Source organism: Macaca thibetana, chromosome 11 (genome assembly GCF_024542745.1).
Source record: "Macaca thibetana thibetana isolate TM-01 chromosome 11, ASM2454274v1, whole genome shotgun sequence".
In the NCBI taxonomy this organism is placed as follows: Eukaryota; Metazoa; Chordata; class Mammalia; order Primates; family Cercopithecidae; genus Macaca; species Macaca thibetana.
In genome coordinates, this window is record NC_065588.1 from 22,216,053 (window position 1) to 22,228,929 (window position 12,877).

A 12,877-nucleotide genomic window follows, 5' to 3' on the forward strand; every position below is an offset into this window, starting at 1 on the left:
CTGACAAATTAGGGACACTCAGCAGAATAATTTTGCAAAGGAGTAAATAAAAATTCTCACCGGATGTTTGATATAAATGAGAAAATCTTAATGTAGCAATTGCCTCTGTGAAAAAAAAAAAGAAGCAGCAGCAGCAGCAGCAGCAGCAAAGATTCACCAACTCAGCAAAGATTTAGTGAGAAAATAGAATGAGATGAAATAAAAGCTGGGAAAAATCAGAAATGAGGGGAATACATAGAATCATTACTGAACCAATATGAGGTGGAAGAGACACAGGGGGAAACAGGTACTTGTGAAAGTACAGCAAGTGGCATCAAAGATAAAAATAAAGTGAGCCCACAAAATTAAATGAAAATGAAGAGTTACAAATGATCAAAGAAAAAGTAATAGAAATTGACAAAAGGCAAAGACAGATAACACACATCACCAAAATTCCCATGTTAAATAAAACTTCAATAATAGGACAGAAGATGCATTTGAAGTGACAGATGACCCCTGAACAACACATGTTTGAACTGCGAAGTCCACTTATATGCAACCTTTCTTCCACCTCTGCCATCCCTGAAACAGAAGATCAACTGCTCTTCTTTCTCCTCTTCCTCCGTCTACTCAATGTGAAGATGACGAGGATAAAGACCTTTACAATGATCCACTTTCCCTTAATAAAAGGTAAATACATTTTTCTCTTACCATTTTCTTAACAACATTGTCTTTTCTCTAGCTTACTTTATTGTAAGAATACACTATAAACACATGGAACATACAAAATAAGTATTAATAGATGGTTTACGTTATCAGTAAGTCTTCCAGCCAACAGTAGGCTGTTAAGTAGTTAAGTTTTTGGGAAGCCAAAAGTTATACGCAGATTTTTGACTGCACAAGGGGTTAGCACTCCTAACCCCAATGTTGTTCAGGGGTCAACTGTGTACTAAAAAAATTTCCTGAAATAAAAGTGGATATGAATCTTTTCAGGGAAGCAATCAACCCTAACTCTGAAGTCTTACCATTTCCCCAGTCTCTGCTTAGGAACAGGGCATTGGTCTCTTCTGCTTTTGGCATCTTCAAGGTTATCTGATATTTTTGCTCCCCTCCTTATACCAGTAGCCTGGTATATATTCTGGACACACTTAAGTGAAGAAAGAAGGAGTTTTCTTTTAGTACATAGTACTTTTAAAGTACACAAACCAAAGCTACATCCACATATACATGCATAACCAAAGACATATATGAACCATAACAGGGTAAACGTCTGTGAACAGGAAGAGAAAGTTAGTAGGGAGTAAGAATGAAAGGGAAAAAAATAAAATTAGAGGGAAAAATAGAATTAGGTCTCATAGACCAGTGATAATAGAATGTAATAAACAAGACTGTTGTCTCAAATCTCATCACCTTAACTCAGGAAACAAAACCAAACCTGCTGCCCAAACAGTGAGAAGGACAACCAGGTAATCGGGAGAACACATTAGTATTTTTCAAATATTATTAGTATTTCAAAATATTATTCTACTACAATATTTTTACTTGTTTCCATTTCATTTTTGGTCATTTAGAGAACAAAGTAAAATTCTCTATTTTTCCCATTTCCTGGACTTTCTAATGATTTCAGATCAATTTTATGTATACTTGTCATTTCTCTTATGTCTAGGGATATGACTGCTGAATTTATAATGGCTGTGTTACAAGATTTTATTTTTTGTCAGTTGTTTGGAAGCTCAAACACATTTTCCTAGTGTAATAATATTATAAATGTTAGTGAAAGGAAGTGGCAATGTATCAAGTATAAAAATAAAGAATGTCTGACAGTTGAATGCATGAAGATTGAAGACAGCTTATATTATATATTTTATTTCCCATATGTCATATTTAATAATTTACATATCTGTTTTCTTCCATGAAATCTTAAGGTTCTTTACAGTTAGAGCTGTGGGTTTTCAAAAAAATTTATATAACCTATCACAATACTTACTGAATGTGTTCTGCTCAGAATAGGACTTCAATAAATGTTTGTTCGATGAAGAGAAGGATGAATATATGAACAGTTAAATTCTTTTGTATTATATCCTTCCATCCTTCTGAAAAGGAGAAAGAAATTAAATCTTTGAAACAAGATTAATTTCAGTGTTTTTCCCTCCTACATTTTAAGCCTACTAGGTAACATAGAATGATATGACTTCATAGATAAGAAGGTCCTGGTCAACGTGCAAGTGACCAAACACTTGTAAGTAAAAGTGAAAAAAAGGAGCGTGTGCATTAATCTAACCCTGTAAAACAAACAAGCAAAAATAGTACCCGCTGACTATAAGTCTCAGGTTATTGCTCTGGCAAACCATAACGATGTGCAATAAGCTCAAACCAGTCCCCTGGGCTCAAATCAAGGCATCCACAGTCCTGAGTTCCTTCTGGAGGTTCCGGGGGGAGTTATTTCCTTCCCTTTTCCAGGTTTTAGAGGCTACCTGCATCCTTTGGCTCATGGCCGCTTTCTCTGTCTTCAAAGCCAGCATCTTCTCTCCTCCATGACCCCTGCTTCCATTTTTACAAGGTCTCTGATTCTGACCCTACTGCCTCCCTCTTTAAGGGCCTTTGTGATTACACTGAGTACATTGTCCCCACCTGGATAACCCAGGGTCCTCTTGTCATCTCAAGATCCCTAACTTAAATGCCTCTGCAAAGCCCCTTTTACCATGTAAGGTAACACAGTTGCAGGTTCTAGGGATTCAAGTTTGGAGACTTTTGGGGAGCCAATATTCAGCCTACCGCACTGTCCTTCAGCCTTCATGAAAACAAAGATAATTGAGTAATTCAAGACCCATCATCATTTTTGGCAATCATTTGCCAACATTATTAAGTTTGGAATCAAACTAGTAATAATTGTAACCTAAGTATCAGTTGTGTGTGAGTCATCAGAGTCCTTGAGCCTGGCGTGGTTACAACTGAAGTACAATTTTACTACAAGATTTAAAGAAAATTTCCTCCAACTCTTGCATTACATATAATTGGATAGCCATTATCTCTCTGTGTTTCTCAGAGCACTTGGGAGGCTTGCCCTTCTGCTCATCAGTAGTTCTGACTTCTTGCTTTTGCAGTATTCATAATCTCACTCACATCTGGTATCCTGTGCTTTCTATGCCCCTTTAGCATGCTCTCCCCCATGCTGGACATAGCCCTGAGGACTGCACTTCCTTAACCCTGAACTTAATCCAGACAGAGGTTATTTGGATAGCTGACTCTAGTTGAAACAGGAAGGCACAGAAGGTGTTTACAGCAAAGCACAGCAGGAACACAGCAAACATCTTAAAATGCCCTAATTCTAGCTCATCCAGGCCATGCCCTCCACCTCTTTTATGCAGAGCCTCTCTCGGTATTATGCTTTAAGAAAATAAAGCACTTCAGTTATCTTCTTATGAAATATATTATTTTGCATCTGCTTATAAACTAAACTTTGTTGACATACAAATATTTTAATAATTCCATTTGTTGGACTCTTATTATATGCTATTCACTGTGCTAAATCCTTTTTATGCATTGTCACTTAGTCTTCAAAACAACCTTATGATGTGGTCATTATTATTATCATATCTATGAGACAGATGAGAAAATTTAGACTCATAGAGGATAAGTAATTTTCCCAAGGTCAGTCCACTCATATGTGGTCAAGAAAAGATCTGAACACACAGGCCATTGAGCACAATGCATGCACACGTCACATCGTGGCAGTTGGAGAAATGGACAATGTGTTAACTAGGACAATCTAGTATTTCTGGTTTCTTCCCAGGGTCACGGATTCCTACTTGTTGGAAGGAGCAATGCTATCCAGTCCCATTCCCACGGTGAGAAGCAGCAGCACAAGGGGGCAGGGACTTGGGGCAACTTTGTGACATTCCCTACAGATAACTCACCTTTGTCTAGAGCCTCCTTTTCCCCAACATGGGCTCCTTCAGCAGTGGGGCTGGCCCCTGTTGATATGTTTCTGTGTGACTTGGAGATAGTAGCTGTCTTCTGCTCAAGACATCTGGGGTCAAAGATCTGGTAAGTGACCCACCCTCTTCACCCTTCGATGAGGGGTTACACTTTTGTCTTTACATCCTTGGTGGTTCCAACTGGAACAATTCCTTCCTACCCTACTCCAGCCTTAATGCCTCTATAGCGAGTGTGTGGTGAACAGTGGAATTCTCCATCAGCTCCCTTTTAGGAAGTAACCTGGGAGGACATTTGATATTATCAGTACCAATCTATTCTTGGCCTCACTCCTAAAATCTCATCTACTATCTTGCCCAAGGGCCCCATCTATCTAAAAGAAGAGAACATGCTATAAGGATATCTCTCAGTAGATCATATCTGTTCTGAGTCTGGGTAGAAGCTACATGCCTCTATTTTTTCTCTCCCCATCAAATTCAACTTTACTAAATCATTCAAGCGGTTTTCATAGCATAAGGGCTTATAATACTGCTTCTAGAGCTTAAGACTATGTTCAAATGAAACCCTATCTCTACTAAAAATACAAAACTTAACCAAGTATGATGGCAAGTGCCTGTAATGCCAACTACTTGGGAGACTGAGGCAGGAGAATCGCTTGAACCCAGGAGGTGGAGGTTGCCGTGAGCAGAGACCACGTCATTGCACTTCAGCCTTCAGCCTGGGCAACAAGAGAGAAATTCTGTCTCAAAAAAAAAAAGCGTTATCTTGACCACTTGCCAGCTGTGGGGATTTGAATAGGAGTTAAACATCTCGAAATGAGGCTCTGTTTTTTAACTGTAATTGGGGATGATATTAAGTGGTTAAGAGTTGTTGCAGGGATAAAATGAGATAATGCATGTAAACACTGAATAGTCTGAATGCCATATAAGTTCTCCATAGAGGTAAACTGAATATGTTTAGGTATCTCTAGAAAATGACCATTCTCCATCAACATTATCAAAGTAGTGAGCATTTTTCATTCCTCATATTGCAGGGTATTGTTCTGGAAGCATTCTTTTTCCAGGACTGCTAGGCAGAACCTTTTCTGGTTTTGGTGGTCTTAAATCAGTTTGAGGGCTTGGTTCCATAGCTTCATGCCCTAGAAGTTCCTCTTTTCTGTTACTAGCCAAAGCCAGTCCTTCCACCTAGGATTAGATCACTTTCCCTATGGTCTAATTAAGGAAATTGCTTAGGCAGTTCTTCCCTCTCTTCTCTGTTATCATTAATTTTCCTCTCTCTACTGGATTACTTTTATCAACACACAAAGATAGTATTATTTCCCACCTCTTAAAAAAAAAACAACTCTTTTGACACCCATTTAATCCTTCAACTACTATCCCTTCCCTCTTTTAAACAAAACTCTTTAGTTGTCTATACTCATAATCTGCACATTCTCTCTTCTCATTCCCTCCTCTTATTCCCTCCTTAATCCATTCTAATCAGGTTTTTGGCCACCACAAAACCAGTGGACTTACTTAAGATCAGTAATGAGTCCACATTCCTAAATACAACAACACATGACAATATACTGTTCCTTTTTAGGTTGACATCATGTAAGAGAGAGAATTGTCACATGTTGTTGTGTTTAGGAATGTGGACTCACTGTTGATCTTAAGAAAAGTAAGTCCACTGGTTTTGCGGTGGCAAAAAAACATGATTAGAGTGGATTAAGGAAGGAATGAGAGGAGGGAATGCGAGGAGAGAATGCGGAGATCATGATTATAGACAACTAAAGAGTTTTTTGGTGTAAAGAAAAAAGAGAAAAAGGGATAGTCGTTGAAGGATTAAACAGGTGCCAAAAGAGAGAGCTTATTTGGGATTAGGAGAGAATTACAAGTCAGGATATGCAATTTATGGTGGATCAGAGGCACATCCAAGGTTGTGGTAAGGGTAAGGTTCTAAAGACAGAAAAGAGAAAGAAGGCCAGGCACAGTGACTCAGACCTGTACTCCCAGTACTTTGGGAGGCCAAGGCGGGCAGATCATGATGTCAGGAGTTCGAGACCAGCCTGGCCAACATGGTGAAGCCCCGTCTCTACTAAAAATACAAAAATTAGCCAGGTGCGATGGTGGGCACCTGTAGTCCCAGCTACTTGAGAGGCTGAGGCAGGAGAATTGCTTGAACTTGTGAGGCAGAAGTTGCAGTGAGCCGAGATCGTGCCACTGCACTCCAGCCTGGGTGACAGAGCAAGACTCTGTCTCGGAGAGAGAGAGAGAGAGAGAGAGAGAGAGAGAGAGAGATACATACAAGTTGTTCTGAAACCGAAAACATTGGTTACAGAGTCTTATGGCAGAAATTGACATCCGTTTATTTAGTGGAGACAGGCAAGTGTTCTTGTGCAAGCAGCTAGCTGTCCTTGCGTGGCTAGCCTTGTGTCCTTGTGTGGCTGCTAGCTCTCATTGTATGACTCATATAGCAAGCTGTACTTTGAAAACATTTCCTGTGATATTTTTTTTGGTGGAAGCATAGAGCTCCCCTCCCTCATGGCCTCCTGGCTCTATTGTCTTAGAGTTAAACATAACCAACTTCATTTTGGTATTGATGACTTTCACAGTGACAATCACAGCATTTGAGATCATTGATCACTTTTCCCTCCTTCCAACACTTTTATTCCCATAGGTTTCAGGGTACCCTATCGGCTTCTGTTTTGCATTCTGTCTCAGTCTCTTTTGCCGTGTCTTCTCATTTCCTTAACCTCTAAGTGTTGGAAAGCCCTAGGGCGCAGTCTTCGGACTTGTTTTCTCTTCTGTTAACTTTTCAATCTTAGCTGATCTCATCTAATTTCTTCTCTTTTCTGTCTACCACCACCTCTCACTCTCATCTAGTCCTATGGCTGCGAATAGTACCTATATGCTGATGACTTCCAAGCTATATTTATATCCTAGACCCCTCCTATGAACTCTAGGCTACCATATTCAATAGCCCACTGTTTATTTCCCTTTGGATAGCTAATAGATGTTCCACACACGGCATTTATAAAACAGAGTTCATAATTTTGTCTCCAAACCTTAGTCCGTCTTATCTTTTCCATCTCAGTTAATAGCAACTCCTCCTACTAATGGTCAGGCCAAAGATTCTGGAATCGCACCAAATTTCCTCGTTCTCTCACGCATTTCACCTAGTCTGTCAGAAAATCCTATTAGCTATACTTTTAAGATATACCCAGAATTTGAGCACTTTTCATCACCTCAGTATATTTTCAGTGCCCAGGAAAGTGCCTGACACAACTGTCATGCAATAACGATTTGTTGAAAGAATGGCATGAATCAAGTTCTATCCCTCCTATCTGTAACTTCCTTAACAAAGCTGAACACATAAGGTCTTTATGCGCTGTAATCTGGGCCACGCTTTCCTCTCTATCTTCATCTTTCGCCACTAACCAACCAGTATATTCTGCTTCAGTCACAGTGACTCACTTCAAGTTTCCCAAATCATCCTGCAGTTTCATTCCTCTGCACCTTGCACAATGCCATTCCCTCAGCTGAGGTCTTTTGTATACTCTCACAGTCTTTCAAGAGTCATCTCAGCCAAGAAAAATCTTACTCTAGCCGAAATACCTCCCTCTGTGCTTGCCTACTTCATGTACACTCTTTCACAGCACAAACCACACTACTGGGGCGTGCCTGTCTCCTGTCATAATGCTAAGTCCGCTGCCTTTCTCCTCTTCGTTTGGTATTTCTAATATGCAGCCCAGAGCCTGGCTTTCGGAATGCAGTGAATGTGAACGAATGAATGAGTGAAAGGACTCCTCTGCGTACAAAGTTTGTTTACATATAAAATCGTAAACCAAGAGATAATATAAGGATATATTATTTCACAATAAATATGAATGAATTATTCTTCAGCAGCAACACTTCATACTGATCTTTAAAGGAAAGATGACTGAATATTTGCTTTGAGAGTAGTTTATTTTATTCTTCAAAATTAATCCAGAGAAAAAGATTGACAACCCGTCCTCTTCCTCTTCCCGGAACAATCACTCTCTCTTTGGACTAAGTAAAAATATTGTTAATGAGTAAACTCTAATTTCATTTTTTAAAAATTCATCAAATCTCTGTGTGCCATATAGTGAACTAGATGCATCACTTTCCACTTTTACTACCACCACCTCTCTCTCTTCCTTTGCCTCCCCATCTCAAGACTGGGAATAGCCAATTGTCAGGTCTAATCAAAATTCTGCGGTAACCGTACAAAGGATATAAAATGCTTTATTATCATAAGTTTGCAACTATATTTTAAAAAGCATGTGTGGGCAGAGACTGAAAAAATAATCTGAGAGGCAGTTCACCAATGTTTACTGAGCAGTACTGGGACCCATTCATTGTTCTGGATGAGAAGATTACAAAGAAGGAACAGTCCGTCTCCTGGAAGAGTTCAAAGTCTCTTGGTATTTATGTAAATCGCTGTAATCTCATTTGATAAAGTAACAGTGGTGCCACTTGCTCTGTTCCCAGCTTAGAGGACACCAATGTGTTCCAGGAGTCAAAACTACTCAGGTGTCTGTAGCCCACTAGCATTGATTTACAGGCCTGTAGGGAATTACTGTGGAGAAGGGCAACTACATCATGAACAGGAACCAAGATTGTTATTGGGGTGTACTAGGGGTCCTCACATGATTACCAAAAGCTCAGTGCTGGCGTCTCTGAAGCACAGTAACTGCAAAGGCCTTACTCAAAGAGCCACTGTATAGGGACAAGTTGTCCCCTTGCCCTTCAGTGCTGGAATGGCTCATAGAGCCTGCCCCTTTCCCAGGCACGGCATTGATGTCTGTTCACAGCCTCCCTTCTCTGTGTCTGCATGAAGCACCTTCTCCCAGCACCCAGGAAGGGCTGAGCCATCAGTTAATTCACAGACTAAGAGATGTAAAGTATCCAGTACTTCTCCTAGGACCCAAAACATCAAAGACTTCTCTCCTCTCAAAAATGGCCAAGACCAGAGAAGCACAAAATCCTTTTACCCTCTAGGAGAAGGCAAGGCGATACACTACAATCCATTCCTTCTGTTTGTATCAGCCTCCATCTCGGAAATGTAAAAGACTCTACTTTCAAATGTAGGCTTGCGAACATGCTGAAAGACAAAATGTATGCTAGGTCAGAGATGCCTGCTTTAAAGTATTATTATTATTATTATTATTATTTTCTAAGAGAGGGGTGTGTGGGTGTATGTCTTTGAGCCTCTTGACTGGATCAGGGTTTAAATGGTCAGGAGCAGTGGCTCACGCCTATAATCCCAGCACTTTGAGAGGCTGAGGCGGGCAGATCACTTGAGGTCAGGAGTTCAAGACCAGCCTCGCCAACCTGGTGAAACCCCCATCTCAACTAAAAATACAAACCTTATCTGGGTGTGGTGGTGCACCTCTGTAATCCCAGCTACTCAGGACGCTTGAGAATGGGTGGCCAAGGGTTGCAGTGAGCCGAGATCGCGCCACTGCACTCCAGCCTCCTGGGGCAGACAGTGAGAATCTGTCTCAAAAAAAAAAAAAAAAAGAGCTTAAATGATGCCTTCAGAGTTCTTTCTCTTTAATCCCTACATGTCTTTTTTCTGCTTCCTCAGGCTGAACATCAGTCTCCCAGCCCATTTCAGAACAGCAAAGCCCCCTGCCACCCTACCCTACCCTTGCCCTGAGGCTTCAGGTTAACAAGGTCCTTAGCACCCCAAAAATCAGCACGAGAAAGATCCTTTCTTTCCAAGAGTCTGGAAAGGACTCCAGTGGGCTCTGCTTGGTCATATGCCTGTCCCTAGACCACAGCTGTGTTCAGGAAAATGGGGTGCTTAGATGGACCAGCTTGGGTCACACACTTACTATTACAGTGCAGAGAACGTGAGGGAAACCCTCACCGGGTGAGAGAGGCATCAATTCCTAAAAGGAAAAGATTTTTAGCAGACAACAAAACAAAACCAAAAAACCAAGTGTCCGCCACACTAGAGGTGATCAGTAAAGCTGACTTCCAAGTTTCTGCTGCTAGAGAATGCTGATGTTGATCGAAGTGCAGAGATAAAAGCAGTTTGAGCGCTTATGAAAAATTGAGTTTTTAAAACGTTGAGTTTAAGGCGCCTGTAGGATATTTGAATGAGCTGGTCGGTAATTTCCTGGAAAACAATGACCCGGGGCATTAAAAAAAAAAAGGTGTATGTTTAAAATATACATTTTAAAATATAAAATGAATTCTTGTTAGGGTGCCTCAAGGTATGCAACGGGAAACCCACTACAATTCTAAAGTGGGGAAGTTCTTTAGCAAACGTACTCTATTTTTTTTAGTTTCAGAAATCCCCAGACACATGCAAGCACCCCTAAAAGCCGCACTTCCTCCAAATATCTCCGGACTCCCACTGCTTGTCTTAGTTTTGGGGTCACCTCCTCAGAGCCTACTCGGCCTACTGGCCACAGACGAGGCGGCTGCGGACTACAATTCCCAGCGAGCCCCGCGGGGGGCGGGGGAGTGGGCGGGGCGAGGGACGGCCGCGCGCGCCAGCTGCCAGGCGGGGATCGGGCGGCGCCGAGCAGAGGTGGTGAGGGACTAGCTCCCGGATGTGGAGAAGCTGGGGAGAAGGCGTGGGAGGAAGATGGACTCGGTGGAGAAGGGGGCCGCCACCTCCGTCTCCAACCCGCGGGGGCGGCCGTCCCGAGGCCGGCCGCCGAAGCTGCAGCGCAACTCTCGCGGCGGCCAGGGCCGAGGTGTGGAGAAGCCCCCGCACCTGGCAGCCCTAATTCTGGCCCGGGGAGGCAGCAAAGGCATCCCCCTGAAGAACATTAAGCACCTGGCGGGGGTCCCGCTCATTGGCTGGGTCCTGCGTGCGGCCCTGGATTCAGGGGCCTTCCAGAGGTGCGCATGTGCGAGAGTGGGCGGCGCGGCCTGGGTGGGGGTCGGGAGAGGGAGTCGGGCTGCTGGAGGGGCTGGGGCCCCCGGGGCCAGCGCTCTTGGAAGGGGGCCATCTCTCTTGCCAGGGACGTGCAGGATCCGGGGTGCCTGGGACCGGGCTGAGAGCCCAGGAGGAAGGGCTCCAGCTCCTTCCTTGTTCCGTAGCTGCCAATGGTCATAACCTGGGACAGTTCCTGTCTCCGCCCTTGAGAATCATCCGTAAAAGGGGAGATTACACCTCCCCAACCGTCCCCTACTCCCAGGTTGACCTTACGGGGAAAGTAAAGGAGGCCATCCCGGTGCAACGTCTGTGATAATATGTGAACTCCTTTGGATGGGGGCCATCGAGGCTCCCCTGTTGCTCAGCCTCTGGTAACTGCTTGGTGCTGATCGATTAGGGAAGCATCAGGTTCGTGAATGGAGTTGAGTGTCGGGGTGTCAGAGCTAAATTTCAAGCTCAGCTTGGAGATCTTTTCCTAACCTTTGAAAAATACTCTAGCTATCTGCCTGTGAGTCAGCACAATCTAGAAAGCTCCCTACATTTATAAATACGTGAGACCCAGTGGGAAGGTATACAACTGACTGTTTTATGGTATATTAATGCTTACAAATCATTTAATCATACCTTTGGAACCTTGCCTGCCCTAAGGACAGTTTTAATTACGTATAATTTAGATACATTGCCAAATTGGTCAGGAGTTACAAGCTGATGTCATTCATAAAAGAAGGGAGATGAAATTCTGTGCCAAGAATGAATTTACACATATAGCTTCAACCTAACTACATTTGAATGTGTCGTTATTATGGAAATTAATTTATGTTAACCTTTTGATGTTTCGGTTTTTAAAGAGATGACTGTTTTTGAAGTCATCTCTTTTTCTTTTTAACCTGTATTTGCTTACCCATGTTAATACATGGGTAAGTGATTTTCATTTAGCCAGTCTTGTTTAAAAAAGGGAGATTCGAAAAAGTATAAATGTACTAATTTTCTTAATGTTACAACCCAAAGGAAGTCCTGGATGGAGCAAAGCAAATAGGAGCTACCACTCAGAAGATAACACTAGTGCAAAAGGAAGTGTGCAAAGGAGAGATAGGGAAGGACCTGGGGATTTTGTTCAATTCGGTAGCTATTTACTGAGCCCTAATTTCTGCTATACATGTCCAAGGGAATACCAAGATGATTGGGACACAGATTTTGTCCTTGTGAAGCTCACAGACTTTGGGATATTTTTACCTTCTTAGAAAGGGTACAAACTAAAAAGGACTGAGAGAAGTAGGTGCATCCAGGCTGCAGTAATATAGTGAAATATAATCTTTGTGAAAGGAACTAGAGATCAAAATCATATTCACAGTAAATGAACAAAACTGTTAATACCATTTACAACTCTTAGGTTGTATGTTGGAAAACCCCGTTCAAACTGGCATAACAAAAGAGGGAAAGGCTTGTTAAGGTACAATCAGATTCAAGGACAAAAAAATGATTCATTCATTCAGCATACTTACTACCTACCTACTGTGTAACAGGCACTGTTGTATGTACCGAACCAGGTGTAGTAGCAGTAGAGACAGCCCTTAGTCTCATAGTGCTTACGTTATAATAAGGAAAGACATGCAGTATACAAGAACATTAATATGTGTTGTATCAGGTTATGATAAATGTTTTTAAGAAAAAGTAAAGCAGGATAAGAGGATGGGGCACTTTGTTGCCAGAATCCTCAATTTCTTAGTTCTGGGTAGACGCTTTATGGCTTCAAGGTGGTTGTACTGAGAACTGCAGAACTCTCAGGGTACCTAATGACTTGCTCCAAACCTCAGCCCCAAGAGACTTGACCAAGCCCTAGCATGGCTTCTAGCAGCTTAAGGTCATGTCCCTAGGATGATCTCAGGTTCCCTTAAAATGCCTTCCTGAAGAGGCTCAAAGCTGCTAGAATTTCCTGATGGTTCCAGGAAAAACCTGGTGATAGGCCCCTGAACCCTCTTTTAGAGCAGTTAGTTTAGAAAGCTTGCAATTATAAAAACTTTCTCTGCCTTTTGAGATGTAAATCTACCACACAAAACTGTTT

The 12,877-nt window shown here is 42.1% G+C and overlaps 2 protein-coding genes across 2 annotated transcripts in view; one reads left to right on the forward strand and one right to left on the reverse strand.

Moving 5' to 3' along the window:
* LDHB (lactate dehydrogenase B) overlaps positions 1 to 12,877 on the reverse strand; it is a 478,946-nt gene that overhangs the window by 397,262 nt on the left and 68,807 nt on the right. The gene's annotated exons all lie outside the window — the stretch shown is intronic.
* CMAS (cytidine monophosphate N-acetylneuraminic acid synthetase) overlaps positions 1 to 12,877 on the forward strand; it is a 412,527-nt gene that overhangs the window by 383,098 nt on the left and 16,552 nt on the right. The window contains exon 2 of the mRNA XM_050747640.1: positions 10,435 to 10,778. Coding sequence (XP_050603597.1) covers positions 10,519 to 10,778 — 260 coding nt within the window. The 5' untranslated portion in view covers positions 10,435 to 10,518. The remainder of the gene's footprint in view (positions 1 to 10,434; positions 10,779 to 12,877) is intronic.